General features: G+C 43.7%; 1 protein-coding gene across 1 annotated transcript in view; it reads left to right on the forward strand.

Moving 5' to 3' along the window:
• Positions 1–1,121: 1,121 nt before the first annotated feature.
• frmd3 (FERM domain containing 3) overlaps positions 1,122–17,134 on the forward strand; it is a 44,304-nt gene continuing 28,291 nt past the window's right edge. Inside the window, exon 1 of the mRNA XM_076269950.1 lies at positions 1,122–1,226. Within this exon, the coding sequence (XP_076126065.1) occupies positions 1,122–1,226 (105 nt within the window). The remainder of the gene's footprint in view (positions 1,227–17,134) is intronic.

Genomic DNA, 17,134 nt, shown 5'->3' on the forward strand with positions numbered 1-17,134 from the left:
TAAATCTTACTTGTGAACAGTAATCCCCCGAGCCCTGTTTGCAATGGTCCGTCGATTTGAGCAGGAATATGCTGCACATTGCTCTGGCATCTTGTTTCTTCTGCTGCAACTATAGCGGCTGCATTTCCTGTTTCCAGTAGCCAATGCTGTGTCTACTCTGGCACATAGGCTCTGACATTGCAGCAAATCACCCAGACGTCATTTTTTTACTTCTGACGTCAGACGCAAAGTTTTTGCGCGTGGCACATGTAAAAATTTGACGTCTGACGCTCAGACGTCTATTTTTTACTCCTGAAGAAGTAAAAAATCTACACATGGAGGCGTCCTTTTGACAGACGTTATGTCTTGAACGGCTTGCCATAACCTTGTTCTTGCCCATCTGGAATAACTCCTAGCTTTGCTGCCTCCATCCTTTCTGTTTTCGTTGTTTAAACTTATGTATTGAGTATTGAGTTAGTGAATTAGCTCAACATTGTGTGCTGATAACCATATGTAGATAGCCGAGTAAAAGAAAACAACAAGTAGCCTATTGCGTGTCTGCGTGCGTATTCTCTCTCCTGCTCAAACAAAATGCGTGCACGTTAATTTGGATAACGTGTTCACTAACTTTACGTAATAGAAAATGGTAAATAGCCTAATGGCATGCAGCTAAAGGGATACTGTGCATAGTTGGGAAGGTATGGTAGGCCAATTTGGTGTGAATACACACACACACACACAAGGGAAATTTTCTGTTGTTGAGTAGCTTGATGGTACGCACAGTGCGTACGGACGTACACCTGCAGGGCAAAGTCCCCATTTATCAAACGAGATTTTTTTTTTCCAGCATGGGAAGTGTTTCGTCATTTGTTTCGGTCACAGTTCTGTAACGTAATTGCGTGTGCAGCGCTTGCGATCACTGATTGCCGAGCGAGGAAGCAAGCTATGTGAGACAAGGGGGAGGTAGGGGGTGAAGAGTGGAGAGAGAGGGGGGGGGGTCGTTATCCAATTCCTGTGACACCACAGCCCTCACACTGGCGACAAATGCTGGCTCTTCGCGCTCTACCATTTTCACCACTAGCCAGACGCATCGTTTCACGTGTTATTCACACTAAAGGATTTGATATGCGTAGTCGGAGACCATGAAAATGCTTCGATTTCGTAGTCCAAGCATCCCTTCCCTCAACCAGGAGATCCAATGCACGGTGCGTCTTCTGGACGACTCCGAGGTCTCCTGTAATATCCAGGTAGGCTGTGCGACCTTGCTTGCTCTCCAGTTGGGCTACAATTGCCAAGGTGCCCCAATGTGATCGGCATTCACTAATACTAGTGGGCGCATCAGGCTAATGAAATGGACGCTCAATGCTCAATTTTAGCTGCCGTGTGTACGCATGGTTATTCAACTTTGCCGCTCAGGAAGATGCAATAGGGAAGCCTAGGCTATTTTTTTAACCAATTTACTGTTTACTGTTCCATTGTACGACATAGCTCTCCCGATGGTGAGTTGTCTGTGATCACTGATGAAAGGGCAGTGAACTTTCCTGCTTTTACACATTTTGGCGTATAGAACTACATAAAGCACACCAGATTAATAAAAATGGAAGTGTTTAACATGAATCAGAGCGGATGAAAATTCGTTGTAGCCTAGGGTAAGCTACTAGGTTTTTTGGCTGATAAATAATAGGCTTGGGCTAGTGACTAGTCAACATCGTTAAAGGAAATTAAGTAGCCTAAATGTAGAGGCTCACCTTAATCAGAAGGTTCTGAATAAGTTCAATCAATATTTCCTCTATTTTGGGCATTTATTGATACACAGGGTGTGTTTTGAGGAAGTGATCAGACCTTGCACCTCGTTCAGTAGCCTATCATGCTCATGGCGCTATTGGCAAATGGGAACACCATCCACACTGTTCTACAACTGGCTGTAGTGACAAGTAGTGTGGTCTGATGTGATTGATCACTGTGATCACTAGTCTGTGTTACCATTTTAGTAGCCTAAAAATCCCAGAGACCTTTTAAATAATTTTCATCTGTCTGTAATGTATGTGCGCTAATGTGTCACGTCATAAAAATAACAAAAACCTCAAGCAGTTTAGGTGAGTTGTGTGTGTGAGTGAGTGAGAGAGAGAGCGAGAGAAAGAAAGAAAGAAAGAAGGACAAAAAGCCCGTTCTCAGTTTTTGAACTTCAGGCTGAAGAGGGTCAGCCTGGAGCAGTTGCATGCCTGTATGTCCTACAGTGTGTTTGTCTGTGTGTTAGGGTTGACTTGAAAGGGGCAAAGATTTGTTTTGTCATATAAATTTTGCAGTTCATCATTTATCCTTAATGGACTCTTGTTCTGTGATGGAGTTCTGATGCATCTTTCATGAACGACCGTTGAGACACTTTTCCACCTTACATCAGCGCTCTCTCTTCTCTTTCTCCTCTCTCTCTCTTGCTTTCTCACTCTTTCACTCTATCCACTTTCAACCTTTTCCATGACCCTCTGTTTCTCACTCTCCTGCCCCCTCCTCCTCCTCTCTCTCGCCTTGTGCACTTACCCTCTTTGTGTCTTGAACCAGCAGGCTATGTAAGCCATGAGGAAAACATGCATATCCATGTCCGAAGTGGTGTTCAGACAGCTTGTCAGACAACTGCCAATCAAACCACTGCTTATATACTCTGTGTACAGATCAGACACATCAAGAGTTGCTTCAGACAGTCACAGTGATGGTGAGACAGTTTCACCTTGCGTTCCTCTCCATGCTCACTGTAAACGGACACTTCAATTCTAAACAAATTGCCCATGAGTATAGTGCATTTAAATGATTCCTTCCTGCTGGAACACAAAGTGGTTTAAAATTGATTTGTCATATCTGAGGCTACAGTCTCTACCATATGCATTCCCATTCAAGACCATATTTCCTGCCATATAGAGCAGGTTGGGGTTCAGTGTCTGGTTCGGTGGTATTTTGGCATGTAGCCAGGAGGAGCTGGAGTTCTGCCAGGGGTGCTCTGACTCCCGGACGCCTTCCCCACCTCCAGAGCCTCTTCACTCCAAGTATGTCTGTGAAGGCTTCGATTGTTCACTGTATCAAACACTCGATTGTTACATGTAGGGAGTGGATGTGTGTTTGGCATTGATATTTTCTATAACTTTGAAAGCTTTTACCTCTCTAAAGAAATTTTCATTCTCATGTTGCCCATTGACTTAGAGATGTTACTTGCCAAGCCCCAACTGACTAAACAAATCACAGCATTAGCTTTGTTATAGTTTGGAGCGTGTTTTATTTGTGTTTGTCTGTATTTAAATATCCATATAGGTTCTTGTGGTTTATCTGTTGAGATCTCTCTTTGAGAGCTATTCCATGTCTGTCAGTTTAACTTAAAATCTCTCTATTGTATTTGGTGGCTTAGCTAAGTCCAGACGCACAGATAACACCACACAGCTCATAAATGATGAAAGGACACACATGCGCTCACATGAGACTGGCAGTGAAAAAAAAACACCGTTCTACTAAAAATAATAATTTTCTTTGTTTGAATCTAACATTCTTCATGAGAGATTTGTAAAGAGAGAGTGAGAGAGAGAGAGAGAGATCTGTCACACACATACACACACACACACAGGTTTCTTTTTGTTATTGCAGTACACCAAGCCTTGACTTCTTCCTCTTCCTCTGAAACTATTTTGATTGTCTTAATTAGTTGAAAATGTGTTAAATAAAGCCGTTGCTCAGATGCTTGGCTCCTCCAGTGTGTGTTTGATCAGGATTTGCACTCCAAGCACGATACAATACAATGCTGTGTGTGTGTGTGTGTTTGTTGTATGTGAAAGCAATGCTTTTGGCAACACTTACTACTGCATACTGAAAGCACAGACTTGACATGGAGGGCTGGCCCTGTAAGCTACAGTAGATGCGCACATATGTAGGCGTGAAGAGCAAATGAGAGGAGAAGGTTTATGTTTTGTGGTGTTTGGGTAAGAAGAAGCGCTGGTGTGTGTGCCCCCAACTCTCCGTGTGAGGTTTGTGTGTCTGAAGCCAGTGAGGTGCAGCAGCTCTTGTTTCCATGATAGCTGGTTTGCTGAAAGGCAGAGGAGAGAGACTCACATGGAGAAAGTGTGTGTGTGTGTGTGAGATTGAGGGTGTTTGCATGTGTACGCTAGGGGCAGAGCGACAGATTCTTATGCAAACGTTCTTCACCACCTGAGGTTCCCAAAGAACAGAAACATTTACTAAAGCACAGGTGTTACCTTCCAGCTGAGTTACAGTATTAGCCTAGGTCAGTAGTTTAAATCCTGAGGGAGCCCAGTCATTAAAAAAAGCATACGCTACAACTGCACTGTAAGAGGCTTGGCTGTGTGTGGCTGCTGACTGGCTGGCTGTGTGTTAATGTGGATGGCGGATGCGCTGTCCGTGGTGCTGAAGTGAGCAGGAGTCCTCACTCAGCCATTAAAGCTACTGAGGCCTTCAAATCAGTACACACAAGCACAAAGGCCTAATTAGAATCACATTTAAAAACAATATGCATTTAACTATTGATTAAGGACTGAGGCCATAGATTTTGCTCCCTGTGTGTGTGTGTGTGTGTGTGTGCGCGTACAAACACACTAGTGCATGTAGCGCATTATCTGCATGCAGTAGATATGGTTTGATGTCTGTGTTCAAGTGCTGGACATAGATGAGGATGTTGTTGTTGGATGCAGTTTGAAAGAAGGGCTAGCTTAGACTTGGCAAACATTGAGAGAGTTCAGCTTAAGGCCCAACCAAAACAAGTCAGTTTCTCTCTCTCTCTCTCTTCGTCTGCATGTGTGTGCGTGCGTGCGTGCGTGCGTGCGTGTGTGCGTGTGTGTGTGTGTGTGTGTGTGTGTGTGTGTCTTCTAAATGGAAGGTATTTGTGCGTCCACCATCTTCTGAGAGCAGGACAGGGCTCCGGCTTTTTTTTAGGTTGAGAGGTTTTTAGCCTGTGATATGCTGCAAGAAGCTGAAAGTGGTTATTCCTCTGGTGAGTCCATGTGTTTGTCTCTCTCTCTCTCTATCTGTATGTGTTTGTGTGTGTGTATGTGTTTGTGTGTGTGTGTTTGTTTGAACAGGAAGCAGAGACATTCTCTTCTCTGTGACAGAGCTGGAAGAGGTTGAAAGTGGGTTCTTCATGTTCGACTGTGTTGTGTGTGTGTGTGTGTGTGTGTGTGTTTAATTACTGCTGTGATTTGTATAATCAGGTGCGATGTAGGTCATCAGACACACATTGGACTCCTAGTCTGATCAGAGAGGGGGGGGGGGGTCTGTGTTAACATTTGACCATCAGATCAAGCATGACACTGAGGTATAAGGATCATGCTTGTCCCTGGGGTTTGGCCTGGGCGGCTGACAGGAGATGACTGAGCATCGGTGTCTGAAAGTGACATAGCCGGGAAGTGTGTCTTCTGTAAGAGTTAATAATTGATAGGAGATGAGCATCAGCTGGCGACCGCTGGAACAGTCCTTCGCAGGAGGCCAGCTCTCACACACACCAAGGAGGGCTGCACCTGCTCATGTAGTCCGTGAAATACAGTACTATTCTTTATATTATATAGCATCTGATCAATGAAATAAGAAAAAGTGTGAGTGTGTGTGGATGTGTTGGGGAGCATCTAGAAGCCTATAATCTAATGCTGAGAAACGTCCATATATCTGTTTTGAGAAATGTATGTATAGCAGGTATCACAGACCATATTAGTCAAAATCCTTGACGTGGTCTGCCTAGTGTCAGGGGCAGTGCTGATTCTGAGCTCATGTCTCTTGGGCACTGACGCTGTCTCTGACAATGAGCTGAGGGGGTTCACGGCCTCAGCAAATCAATAGAGCTCTGCAGGTCTGTGTGTAGTTCTCATAGGAAGACTGGGAGGGAGAGCTGTGAAGCGCATATTCACCCTCCTGTGGTTTAGTCCAAACTGTAGGAGCACATGGCTAACATGTTTGGGCTGTGCATGATGTCATATATGATGCCATATACATCTCTTCCCTAGACACCATCCATATGTGTATGTGTGAGGGAGAGAAGAGAGAGAGACAGGAAGAGAGAGAGAGAAATGCTGTCGCTCTCTGACAGCTCATGTATAGTTAATCCAGATCATCTTCCTCCATGTGGCCGGAGCGTAAGTCGTAAGATACCGATGCTCTCTTTTTCTCTCTCTGTCTCTCTCTCTCGCTCTCTTTTTCTCTCTCTCTCTCTCTCTCTCGCTCTCTTTTTCTCTCTCTGTCTCTCTCTCTCGCTCTCTTTTTCTCTCACTCTCTTTTTCTCTCTCTTTCTCTCTTTCGCTCTCTTTCTCTCGCTCTCTCCCTCCCACTCTAATCCCCCACTCCTACACGGTTGATCTGTCTTTCATTTCTGTATCCCTGTGTCCATATTCCCCCTCTCTGTCCATTCCCTTTCCCTTCTTCCATTCTCTCTGGGTCTCTCTCCCTCCGACTCATGGTCTGTAATTACAGATGCTCACTGCAGTCGCAGCCTTAAATAGCGTGATGGACGTGCTTCTGTTTCATTATTCCAGCACGTGGTCACCTGATCCACTGAGACGCCTTCTGTCTCTCCCTCTCTAAAAGAGATATAGCAAGCAGCTATACACTGCTCATATGTGAACGAGTGTGTGTGTGTGTTTGTGTGTGTGTGTGCCTCCTCTCAGCTGGGGTAAAAATAGCTTTGCTTCTATTCTTGTTCCATCCCGCCATGTCCTTTGATGTTTTTTTTTTTCCCTGGGATGATGGAGCGAAGGAAGAAAAGTGGTGGAGAGGGAAGAGGGGAAGAAAGGAATCAATCCGTAAGATGGGGGCGGGGAGTGGGAAGCAGGGCGGGCCAGACGGATGCTGATGACTGGCCATTGGCTGAGGCTGACGTTTTCATGGGGTGCTGGGAGGAGAGCTCAGCCCCAGTGCGGGTTGTAAACGGACACATTCAGAGTCGTATGATACAATAAATAGATTTTAGCTGATAGAACTGAGCTTCTTTTTGGTGGAAAGAACACTGGTCATGTAGTCTGAGAGAGAGTGAGAGAGTTAACCTTTTGTAATGTAAAGGGTTCTCTGTGTGATATCACTGAGTTATCATGGAGAGGTTTTTGCTTATTTAGTCAGAGCCCCCAATAGCCTGAGTAATTAGCCTGATGTAGCTAGACTCCTTTCTATTCAGAATTTGAGTCTGGTACCGCATCATATAACGTGATTATAGGGGACGTTTCAACCGATACAGGGGAAAAAATGCCTCTGCACGCCATTGGATAATCAGAGTAATCAGAGCAATGAAATATGTGAATAATTGTCTTCTCAAAAAATGCTCCAATCGCTGTTTTCTGTTTTTGTTTTTAAAGTTATTACACTGTCACTATCTTAAACACAGTAGCACAACAGCCATGATGGTGAAATCTAAACATCTAGCTTAAAAAGCAACAGGCCTTTTCAAACTCAAGCGTGCTCAGGTGAAATGAGGCTGCACTGCCCTAGTGCAGGCATAGAAGCCTCTCAAGGGAGCGAGTCCAGATTTAATTTTCCGACGTTAAATTTTGTGGGCAGGGTAAATTCGGGCTGGCTTCCAGGCTACTGAGTAATCCCACTTAACCTAAAGTATAGGTGAGGGAGTTTAGTATGCACAATCTCTTATTACAGTAGTTATTGTCTGTTGGCTGTAGGCAGTAATCCATATAACGCAGTGTTTTGTGCGTGCCCTTTGTGGATATTGTGAAGCTGTTTTCTGTGGGATGTGAACTGTACATCTGTGTGTGAAGTTAGCTCAGGTTTCTGATACAACCATAGTGTTGATTTGGTGTTTTGAGGTTGAGACACTATCAAAATAAAAGTAAGTGGATGTGAAACTCTCCATGGCTGTTTTTGCTTAGAAAGCACTATTTGTTTTATAAATACGGTAGATAAACTGTGTGTGTGTGCGTGCGTGCGTGCGTGCGTGCGTGCGTGTTTCGGTTGGGAAAGCGCGAGCATGTGTCTGTGTTTGTGTCTTTAAAAGTGTCCTGGTCCGCTTTTGTGAATCAGTAGCCTGGGGCTGCTCAGTGACAGCGTGTTAGATAAATACTTGAAAGGACGACTGCATGTCTGGCCCCCTGGGATGACAGGCCAAACACACACACACACACTCAGAGAGAGAGAGAGAGAGAGAGCTTTTCTTTCCATCACTTATACTCTTGAGAGGATTTTTTCAGACTGCTTTTGGGGCTTTGGTACTTTGGTACTCTCTGTCTCTCATTTCAGTGTAATTACAGCGGGCAGATTAGCAGTGCATTGGGAGCGGGATAAATGGGATAATCTGTAATGAATCTCCATTATTTTCAGTGGCCGAGCCCAACACGCATAATAACCACTCCACTCAGTGGCCAGATCAATACTTTTCCACTGTTTCTCACATAGTTATTATTGGACAACACAGCTGTCCGTCATCTGAAATCAACTAGGATTGGAGCAGCACCTTTACACTTTAGCCATTACTGTTCATCAGACCCACCATTCAAACACAGATGAGATTACAGATCAGTGCATTGTAGGTCACTCACTGCCGATCATGGCAATTGACTGAAGGCAGAGTTTTTCCACTTTGTTTTCCAGTCACCTGAATAGACACCACTGATGCACACTATAGTATAGCCTATGGCTGTTCTGTATTTCTAACTAGCCAGCAAATAAATGGGCAAACTGAAACGGCTTCAAAATAAGGATTCTTTTGCAGAAATCACGCATGTAACAGGCATAGCATCTCAAAACGCTCTCTCAACTTTACGTCATTCACGTCAGCTCTAACGTAACCTGCACTGCATTATGGGTAATGTAGTATTACTGTATTCTTTTAAACAACTAATTACACAAATAAGAAATAATGCATTTATGTATCTTATATTCAAATCAGTAACTCAAATACAAATTCAAACGTAAAGTGTTCAACAACAATAAACATTAAGTTGCAACATTTGCAAAGTTAATTAAGGGTGCAGCATGTGTTGCACCAGTTATTTTATTGGAATAAACTTGAAACAAGCAACACCATGGCCAGAGGCCAGCAAGCAGCAGTACTGTATTACACAACATTGCTTACAGAAGAACTCTACAGTTAGTTGCATGTTCAGAGACTCTCTCCAGTAGCCCAGAACATTTGTGTGACTGGCCTACGGTTCAACGCACTTGTAAATAAATAATAAAAATAAAAAAACAGAGGTGCTTGCAAACACAACTTGGAGACCAGTGCTGGAATCATCCATCACGTTTGTGCTGGGACAGGTGGGAAGGGTGCGTGGAGGTGAAGTCAGCGGTAGCAACCCTCAGCACTTAGCCCAACACAGATGGATGACCGGAATCAATACACCTGCCAGCTGAGTTTCCAGGTTGACATCTTGTACAGTATTGTACAGGTCAGTGCATGCCAGGGTGAGGAGTGGGTGCAGTTCAGTTCTTTTTTTTTCTATCAAACCACAGACTCAGGAGCAATTTTCCTGACCTTCTTCATTTTGAGTCAGACATTTACCGAAGCTTTCTGCGCAAGACCGTGCTGGACCTATTTATTGACCACCAGCTGTAAACCTTTGCACTGAATTTGAAATATATTGTCATCATTTTAGACGTACACAGAGGAGAGACAGAGTAGGCATTAGTGTGACATTGATGCTGTCCCTCTCATTCAGATCAATCAAATCATTGTTTAGCTTGTAGCGTGTTAAGCCAGATACCGTCCTGTGTGCGTACTGGCATTTAAATTTGCTATTGCAACCAGTCTTCCTCATTTGTGCCACATAAATCCAGCCTCCATTTAGATGTTACTTATATTTACCTGAAGCATGAAATAAAGACAAACATGGGAGTTTCCTGAAGAAGCACCATGGCATGGAACAGTTTTGTGCATTTGGGCTTTGTGCATTGAACCCTAAGGTTATCTGTAAAATACTCATGAAGAATGTGTTGTTTATCTCATTCAAGAGTTCTTCAGAATCAGAATCATTTATTTGTCATTGTAAAACATTGTCACAACGACATTTAAAGTGCTACTCCTGGTGCATAGAAGAATACATTCATACACTCCCTCACGTCATACTCTCACACAGAGCCATACCAACACATACAGTACACATAATAGGACAGGTCACATAGAGGCAGTATAAAAATAGATATTTAAAAAAAAAGTCACAGTGCTGGAAAGTGCAAATGCACTGGTCCATAATTAGAACATCTGAACTGGCTTCAGATAACTGAGATCTTCTCCTCCATCACTCTACCTCATGTTCTTTACCACCACCCACTCCATCCCACCCCACCCCACCCCCACAACTGACACACCCCTGGGTGGATGCCATTGACAGACCACCATTATGTAACTAGGACAAGGACAGAGCAATCTATTCAGACAGAATGACAGACTGTGTGTGTGTGCGTGCGTGCGTGCGTGCGTGGTGTGTGTATGTGTGTTTGTTGTGAGAGGAAAAGGAGCATGGTGGTGTTTGTTTCATTCCTTACGAGTAGAGAACAAAAAGCTGAAGGACACTGCAGGTGAAGGGGGCGTAGATGGCCTGAAGGATAGGATAGGATAGGGACAGTGTCTTTCTCTCTCTCCCTCTTTCCCCCTCTCTATCTCTCTCACCAACACACTCTGTTTTCCCCTTCTACATTTCTCTTTCAATTTCAGGACCCACTCCCTTCTTTCCCTCGCTCTGTTGTCGTATGATAGCATTGTCTCTAGTCTCTCTAAACAACAAGGTTCCAACATTTACAGGTTCCTTGACTTGACTTAACACTACCATGTAGCCAATTAGCCAACCGACTGTAGTTAGACTGTTTCGTTCGTTCTGCTAAGGGCCAGTCATAATTGATATGGCATGCGTATTAATTTGAAAAGTTCTATCTGGGCCACCAGCTCCATGGTCCTAGTGTCTGCCAGAGCAGGGTAGAGGACTGATGGGGGCTAGTCAGGTGAGAAAGGAAGTTGTGTGATTGCTAAGGGAATGATCTAAACAAGGATTTTAGACTAAATTTTTTATTAACAAGTTTCAGGGTCCAATATAATGACTCATGTTACAAAATCGAGAATAACTGGCTGGGGCACCTGCACCGTACACCGGCGACCCGGGTTCGATTCCCGCCCCATGGTCCTTTCCGGATCCCGCCCCGACTCTCTCTCCCATTTACTTCCTGTCATTCTCCACTATCCTATCCGCAATAAAGGCATAAAAGACCCAAAGAAATATACTTGAAAAAAAAAAAAGATGCTTACGATCCAGACCATGCTTCAAGATTTACATTGTTCACATATCAGGGGAAAGGTATGGTCCCTGAATATGATGACACATGGATTATTTAAATAACCGCTCTCTCTGTGACTGTGTATTTGTGCACTTTTGTATGCTTGTAAGTTTATGTTTGTGTCTGTGCATGTGCGTGTTTCTGTATTCATAAATGCCTTTGTTTCAGGAAACGTACACACACACACACATTTTGAGCTCTTTTCAAACGGAGGATTATGTGTTTGAAATTCAGATGCTAGTTGGCCAACCTCACATTCATGTGGTAAAATGCGTCATCAGAACTTGTTACGGTCTCTGACTAATTTATGTTTGGGAGAAGGTGCAGTTCTACCAAACTGACTCATCCACATCTCTTAGTGTCCCAGTTTGACAAAGAAGGTAGTGGATTACAAGATAAAGGAAGAAAGAGAGAAAGAAGGAAATCTAATCCTGACAGATGAAAAGCGTTGGGATTGAGGAAAAAATGTAATTCAGCAGTCCCAACTTAAAGCAAATGTGCAAAGTTAGTCAGGGAATGGAAGAGGGAAAAGAGGACAGGGAAGATGGTAAAAAAAATGGAATGTGTGTGTGTGTGTGTGTGTGTGTGTGTGTGTGTGTGTGTGAGCAAGCTAGACAGAGCGAACTTAAGGGTCATTAGAGAGGATTGAGAGGCGACATGGTGGGGTTGTTAATATTTGATGCGCAGCACCAAGAAGGAAGCACTCATCTCCATTTAACATGGCCGGACGTCTGCTCCCCTTTGTTCCCTCTGCCTCTGTCTCTCGGAGGCACACCAGCGCTCCACATAAAAGCATATGTTTGCTCCAGCACTAAGTGCATTGAAGCTCAAGCATTTGTGCAAGCACTTTTGTGTGTGTGTGTGTGTGTGTGTGTGTGTGTGTGTGTGTGTGTGTGTGTGTGTGTGTGTGTGTGTGTGTGTGTGTGTGTGTGTGTGTGTGTGTGTGTGTGTGTGTGTGTGTGTGTGTGTGTGTGTGTGTGTGTGTGTGTGTGTGTGTGTGTCTGAGATGTTTAGGCCCTGTTAGATCTATTTGCTGGTCAAGGCCGTGCTGTCGTGCTGCACACGTCATACAGAGGTGTCAGCAGCAGCAAGGACATCAATCTGATTACGGCCTGAAATCAATCAGGCTACACACACACACACACGCACGCTCTCACGCGTACACACGCACGTACACACACACACACCCACACACACACACATGTAAGCATACGTGCATGCACACCTTTTCCCCCTTGACTGCTGTGGGTATGACATATTTATGAAGTTTGCTGACATTTTGTACAAATTTATTGCCGTTGCTGGAGTGTGAAGGTGGAAGTGGCCCGTTAGGAGCTCCACTGATACGCTCCTACACTACACACTACACACTCTTCCCCATTGATACACTCACACACTACACACACTCTTCCCCATTGATACACTTACACACTACACACTCTTCCCCATTGATACACTCACACACTACACACTACACACTCTTCCCCATTGATACACTACACACTACACACTCTTCCACATTGATACACTCACACACTATACCTTACACACTAAACACTCTCCCACTGATACACTACACACTACACACTCTTCCCCATTGATACACTCACACACTATACCTTACACACTAAACACTCTCCCACTGATACACTACACACTCTTCCCCATTGATACACTCACACACTATACCTTACACACTAAACACTCTCCCACTGATACACTACACACTACACACTCTTCCTCATTGATACACTCACACACTATACCTTACACACTAAACACTCTCCCACTGATACACTACACACTACACACTCTTCCCCATTGATACACTCACACACTATACCTTACACACTAAACACTCCCACTGATACACTACACACTACACACTACACACTCTTCCCCATTGATACACTCACATACTATACCTTACACTAAACACTCTCCCACTGATACACTACACACTACACACTCTTCCCCATTGATACACTCACACACTATACCTTACACACTAAACACTCTCCCACTGATACACTACACACTACACACTCTTCCCCATTGATACACTCACACACTATACCTTACACACTAAACACTCTCCCACTGATACACTACACACTACACACTCTTCCACATTGATACACTCACACACTATACCTTACACACTAAACACTCTCCCACTGATACACTACACACTACACACTCTTCCCCATTGATACACTCACACACTATACCTTACACACTAAACACTCCCACTGATACACTACACACTACACACTACACACTACACACTCTTCCCCATTGATACACTCACACACTATACCTTACACACTAAACACTCACCCACTGATACACTACACACTACACACTCTTCCCCATTGATACACTCACACACTATACCTTACACACTAAACACTCTCCCACTGATACACTACACACTACACACTCTTCCCCATTGATACACTCACACACTATACCTTACACACTAAACACTCTCCCACTGATACACTACACACTCTTCCCCATTGATACACTCACACACTATACCTTACACACTAAACACTCTCCCACTGATACACTACACACTACACACTCTTCCCCATTGATACACTCACACACTATACCTTACACACTAAACACTCCCACTGATACACTACACACTACACACTACACACTCTTCCCCATTGATACACTCACATCAGTGTTGCGCGGGTTTGGTCACAAGCGGCCCGCGGTCGCCCGATATTTTAATCAACCCGACCGCAACTCGGACCGCGAATATTAATTAGGACAAAATTATACCCGACCCGCGATCCGACCCGCTTATTTACAAAATGTGTGCTTTTGGTTATAGGCTGCATGCAGTGTGACAGTAGGCCATTTCTGTAAAAACAAACTAATTTATTTACGAAACTTGATGCAGTAGAACTACACGCAGTAAGCATGCAGGACATAATGTTTGCGCAGGAGAAAGAATGAGAATAAGAGCGCAAGCACGCACGCAACGCACAAAGGATAAGAACACTAGGATAAGATTTGAAGGCCATGGACATACATCTTTCTTTCGAAAACAGAAATGGTGAGGCGAGGTAGGCAAGAGAGATACATTGCTGGTCAAAACGTTAGCGTAAGAACTGGTTTATAATGCTGAATGAAACACAAAGCTTTACTAAAGCACATCCACTGTTTAAAGTCACAAACACAACGAACTAAGGTAACTTTTATGCATGCGCGAACCTATACATACCGGTAGATATGGCTGTGTATAGTCTGTGCCATAACATTTATTCCTGCAGGCTGCCCGTTTTGGCTGTCATATTTTTAATTGGCTTCGCAAGAAGTAGGCCTAGACCATAACCATAGCCTATATCGCTTTTCCTGAAGGGGTGTCTTTATTATTTTAACTCGCGTCTTGCTTCTTTACTGTTGTCTTTACTGTATTGATGCTTTACTGTATTGATGCTAGCTTTCTCGTGATATTTTAAGTAGGCCTATTTGTAGAAAATATATATTTAATTAATTTTAACTGACCCGCCCGCAAATTACCCGAATATCATTAAAATATTTTGTTTATGACTCATAACCGCGGGTGACCGCGGTCATCCGCGGGCGACCGCTTAATTTCGGGCAGACCGCGCAACACTGACTCACATACTATACCTTACACTAAACACTCTCCCACTGATATACTACACACTACACACTCTTCCCCATTGATACACTACACACTACACACTCTTCCCCATTGATACACTCACACACTATACCTTACACACTAAACACTCTCCCACTGATACACTACACACTACACACTCTTCCCCATTGATACACTCACACACTATACCTTACACACTAAACCCTCTCCCACTGATACACTACACACTACACACTCTTCCCCATTGATACACTCACACACTATACCTTACACACTAAACACTCTCCCACTGATACACTACACACTACACACTCTTCCCCATTGATACACTCACACACCATACCTTTCACACTAAACACTCTCCCACTGATACACTACACACTACACACTCTTCCACATTGATACACTCACACACTATACCTTACACACTAAACACTCTCCCACTGATACACTACACACTCTTCCCCATTGATACACTCACACACTATACCTTACACACTAAACACTCTCCCACTGATACACTACACACTACACACTCTTCCACATTGATACACTCACACACTATACCTTACACACTAAACACTCTCCCACTGATACACTACACACTACACACTCTTCCCCATTGATACACTCACACACTATACCTTACACACTAAACACTCCCACTGATACACTACACACTACACACTACACACTCTTCCCCATTGATACACTCACATACTATACCTTACACTAAACACTCTCCCACTGATACACTACACACTACACACTCTTCCCCATTGATACACTACACACTACACACTCTTCCCCATTGATACACTCACACACTATACCTTACACACTAAACACTCTCCCACTGATACACTACACACTACACACTCTTCCCCATTGATACACTCACACACTATACCTTACACACTAAACACTCTCCCACTGATACACTACACACTACACACTCTTCCCCATTGATACACTCACACACTATACCTTACACACTAAACACTCTCCCACTGATACACTACACACTACACACTCTTCCCCATTGATACACTCACACACCATACCTTTCACACTAAACACTCTCCCACTGATACACTACACCCTACACACTCTTCCACATTGATACACTCACACACTATACCTTACACACTAAACACTCTCCCACTGATACACTACACACTCTTCCCCATTGATACACTCACACACTATATCTTAGACACTAAACACTCTCCCACTGATACACTACACACTACACACTCTTCCCCATTGATACACTCACACACTATACCTTACACACTAAACACTCACCCACTGATACACTACACACTACACACTCTTCCCCATTGATACACTCACACACTATACCTTACACACTAAACACTCTCCCACTGATACACTACACACTCTTCCCCATTGATACACTCACACACTATACCTTACACACTAAACACTCTCCCACTGATACACTACACACTACACACTCTTCCCCATTGATACACTCACACACTATACCTTACACACTAAACACTCACCCACTGATACACTACACACTACACACTCTTCCCCATTGATACACTCACACACCATACCTTTCACACTAAACACTCTCCCACTGATACACTTACACACTACACACTCTTCCACATTGATACACTCACACACTATACCTTACACACTAAACACTCTCCCACTGATACACTACACACTCTTCCCCATTGATACACTCACACACTATATCTTAGACACTAAACACTCTCCCACTGATACACTACACACTACACACTCTTCCCCATTGATACACTCACACACTATACCTTACACACTAAACACTCACCCACTGATACACACTCTTCCCCATTGATACACTCACACACTATACCTTACACACTAAACACTCTCCCACTGATACACTACACACTCTTCCCCATTGATACACTCACACACTATACCTTACACACTAAACACTCTCCCACTGATACACTACACACTACACACTCTTCCCCATTGATACACTCACACACTATACCTTACACACTAAACACTCACCCACTGATACACTACACACTACACACTCTTCCCCATTGATACACTCACACACTATACCTTACACACTAAACACTCTCCCACTGATACACTACACACTCTTCCCCATTGATACACTCACACACTATACCTTACACACTAAACACTCACCCACTGATACACTACACACTACACACTCTTCCCCATTGATACACTCACACACTATACCTTACACAC

The sequence above is a fragment of the Alosa pseudoharengus genome, unplaced genomic scaffold (genome assembly GCF_046254945.1).
Source record: "Alosa pseudoharengus isolate Yale_2024_CS ecotype anadromous, Long Island Sound unplaced genomic scaffold, YU_APseudo_1.1 YU_APseudo_1.1_scf_6, whole genome shotgun sequence".
Lineage (NCBI taxonomy): Eukaryota > Metazoa > Chordata > Actinopteri > Clupeiformes > Clupeidae > Alosa > Alosa pseudoharengus.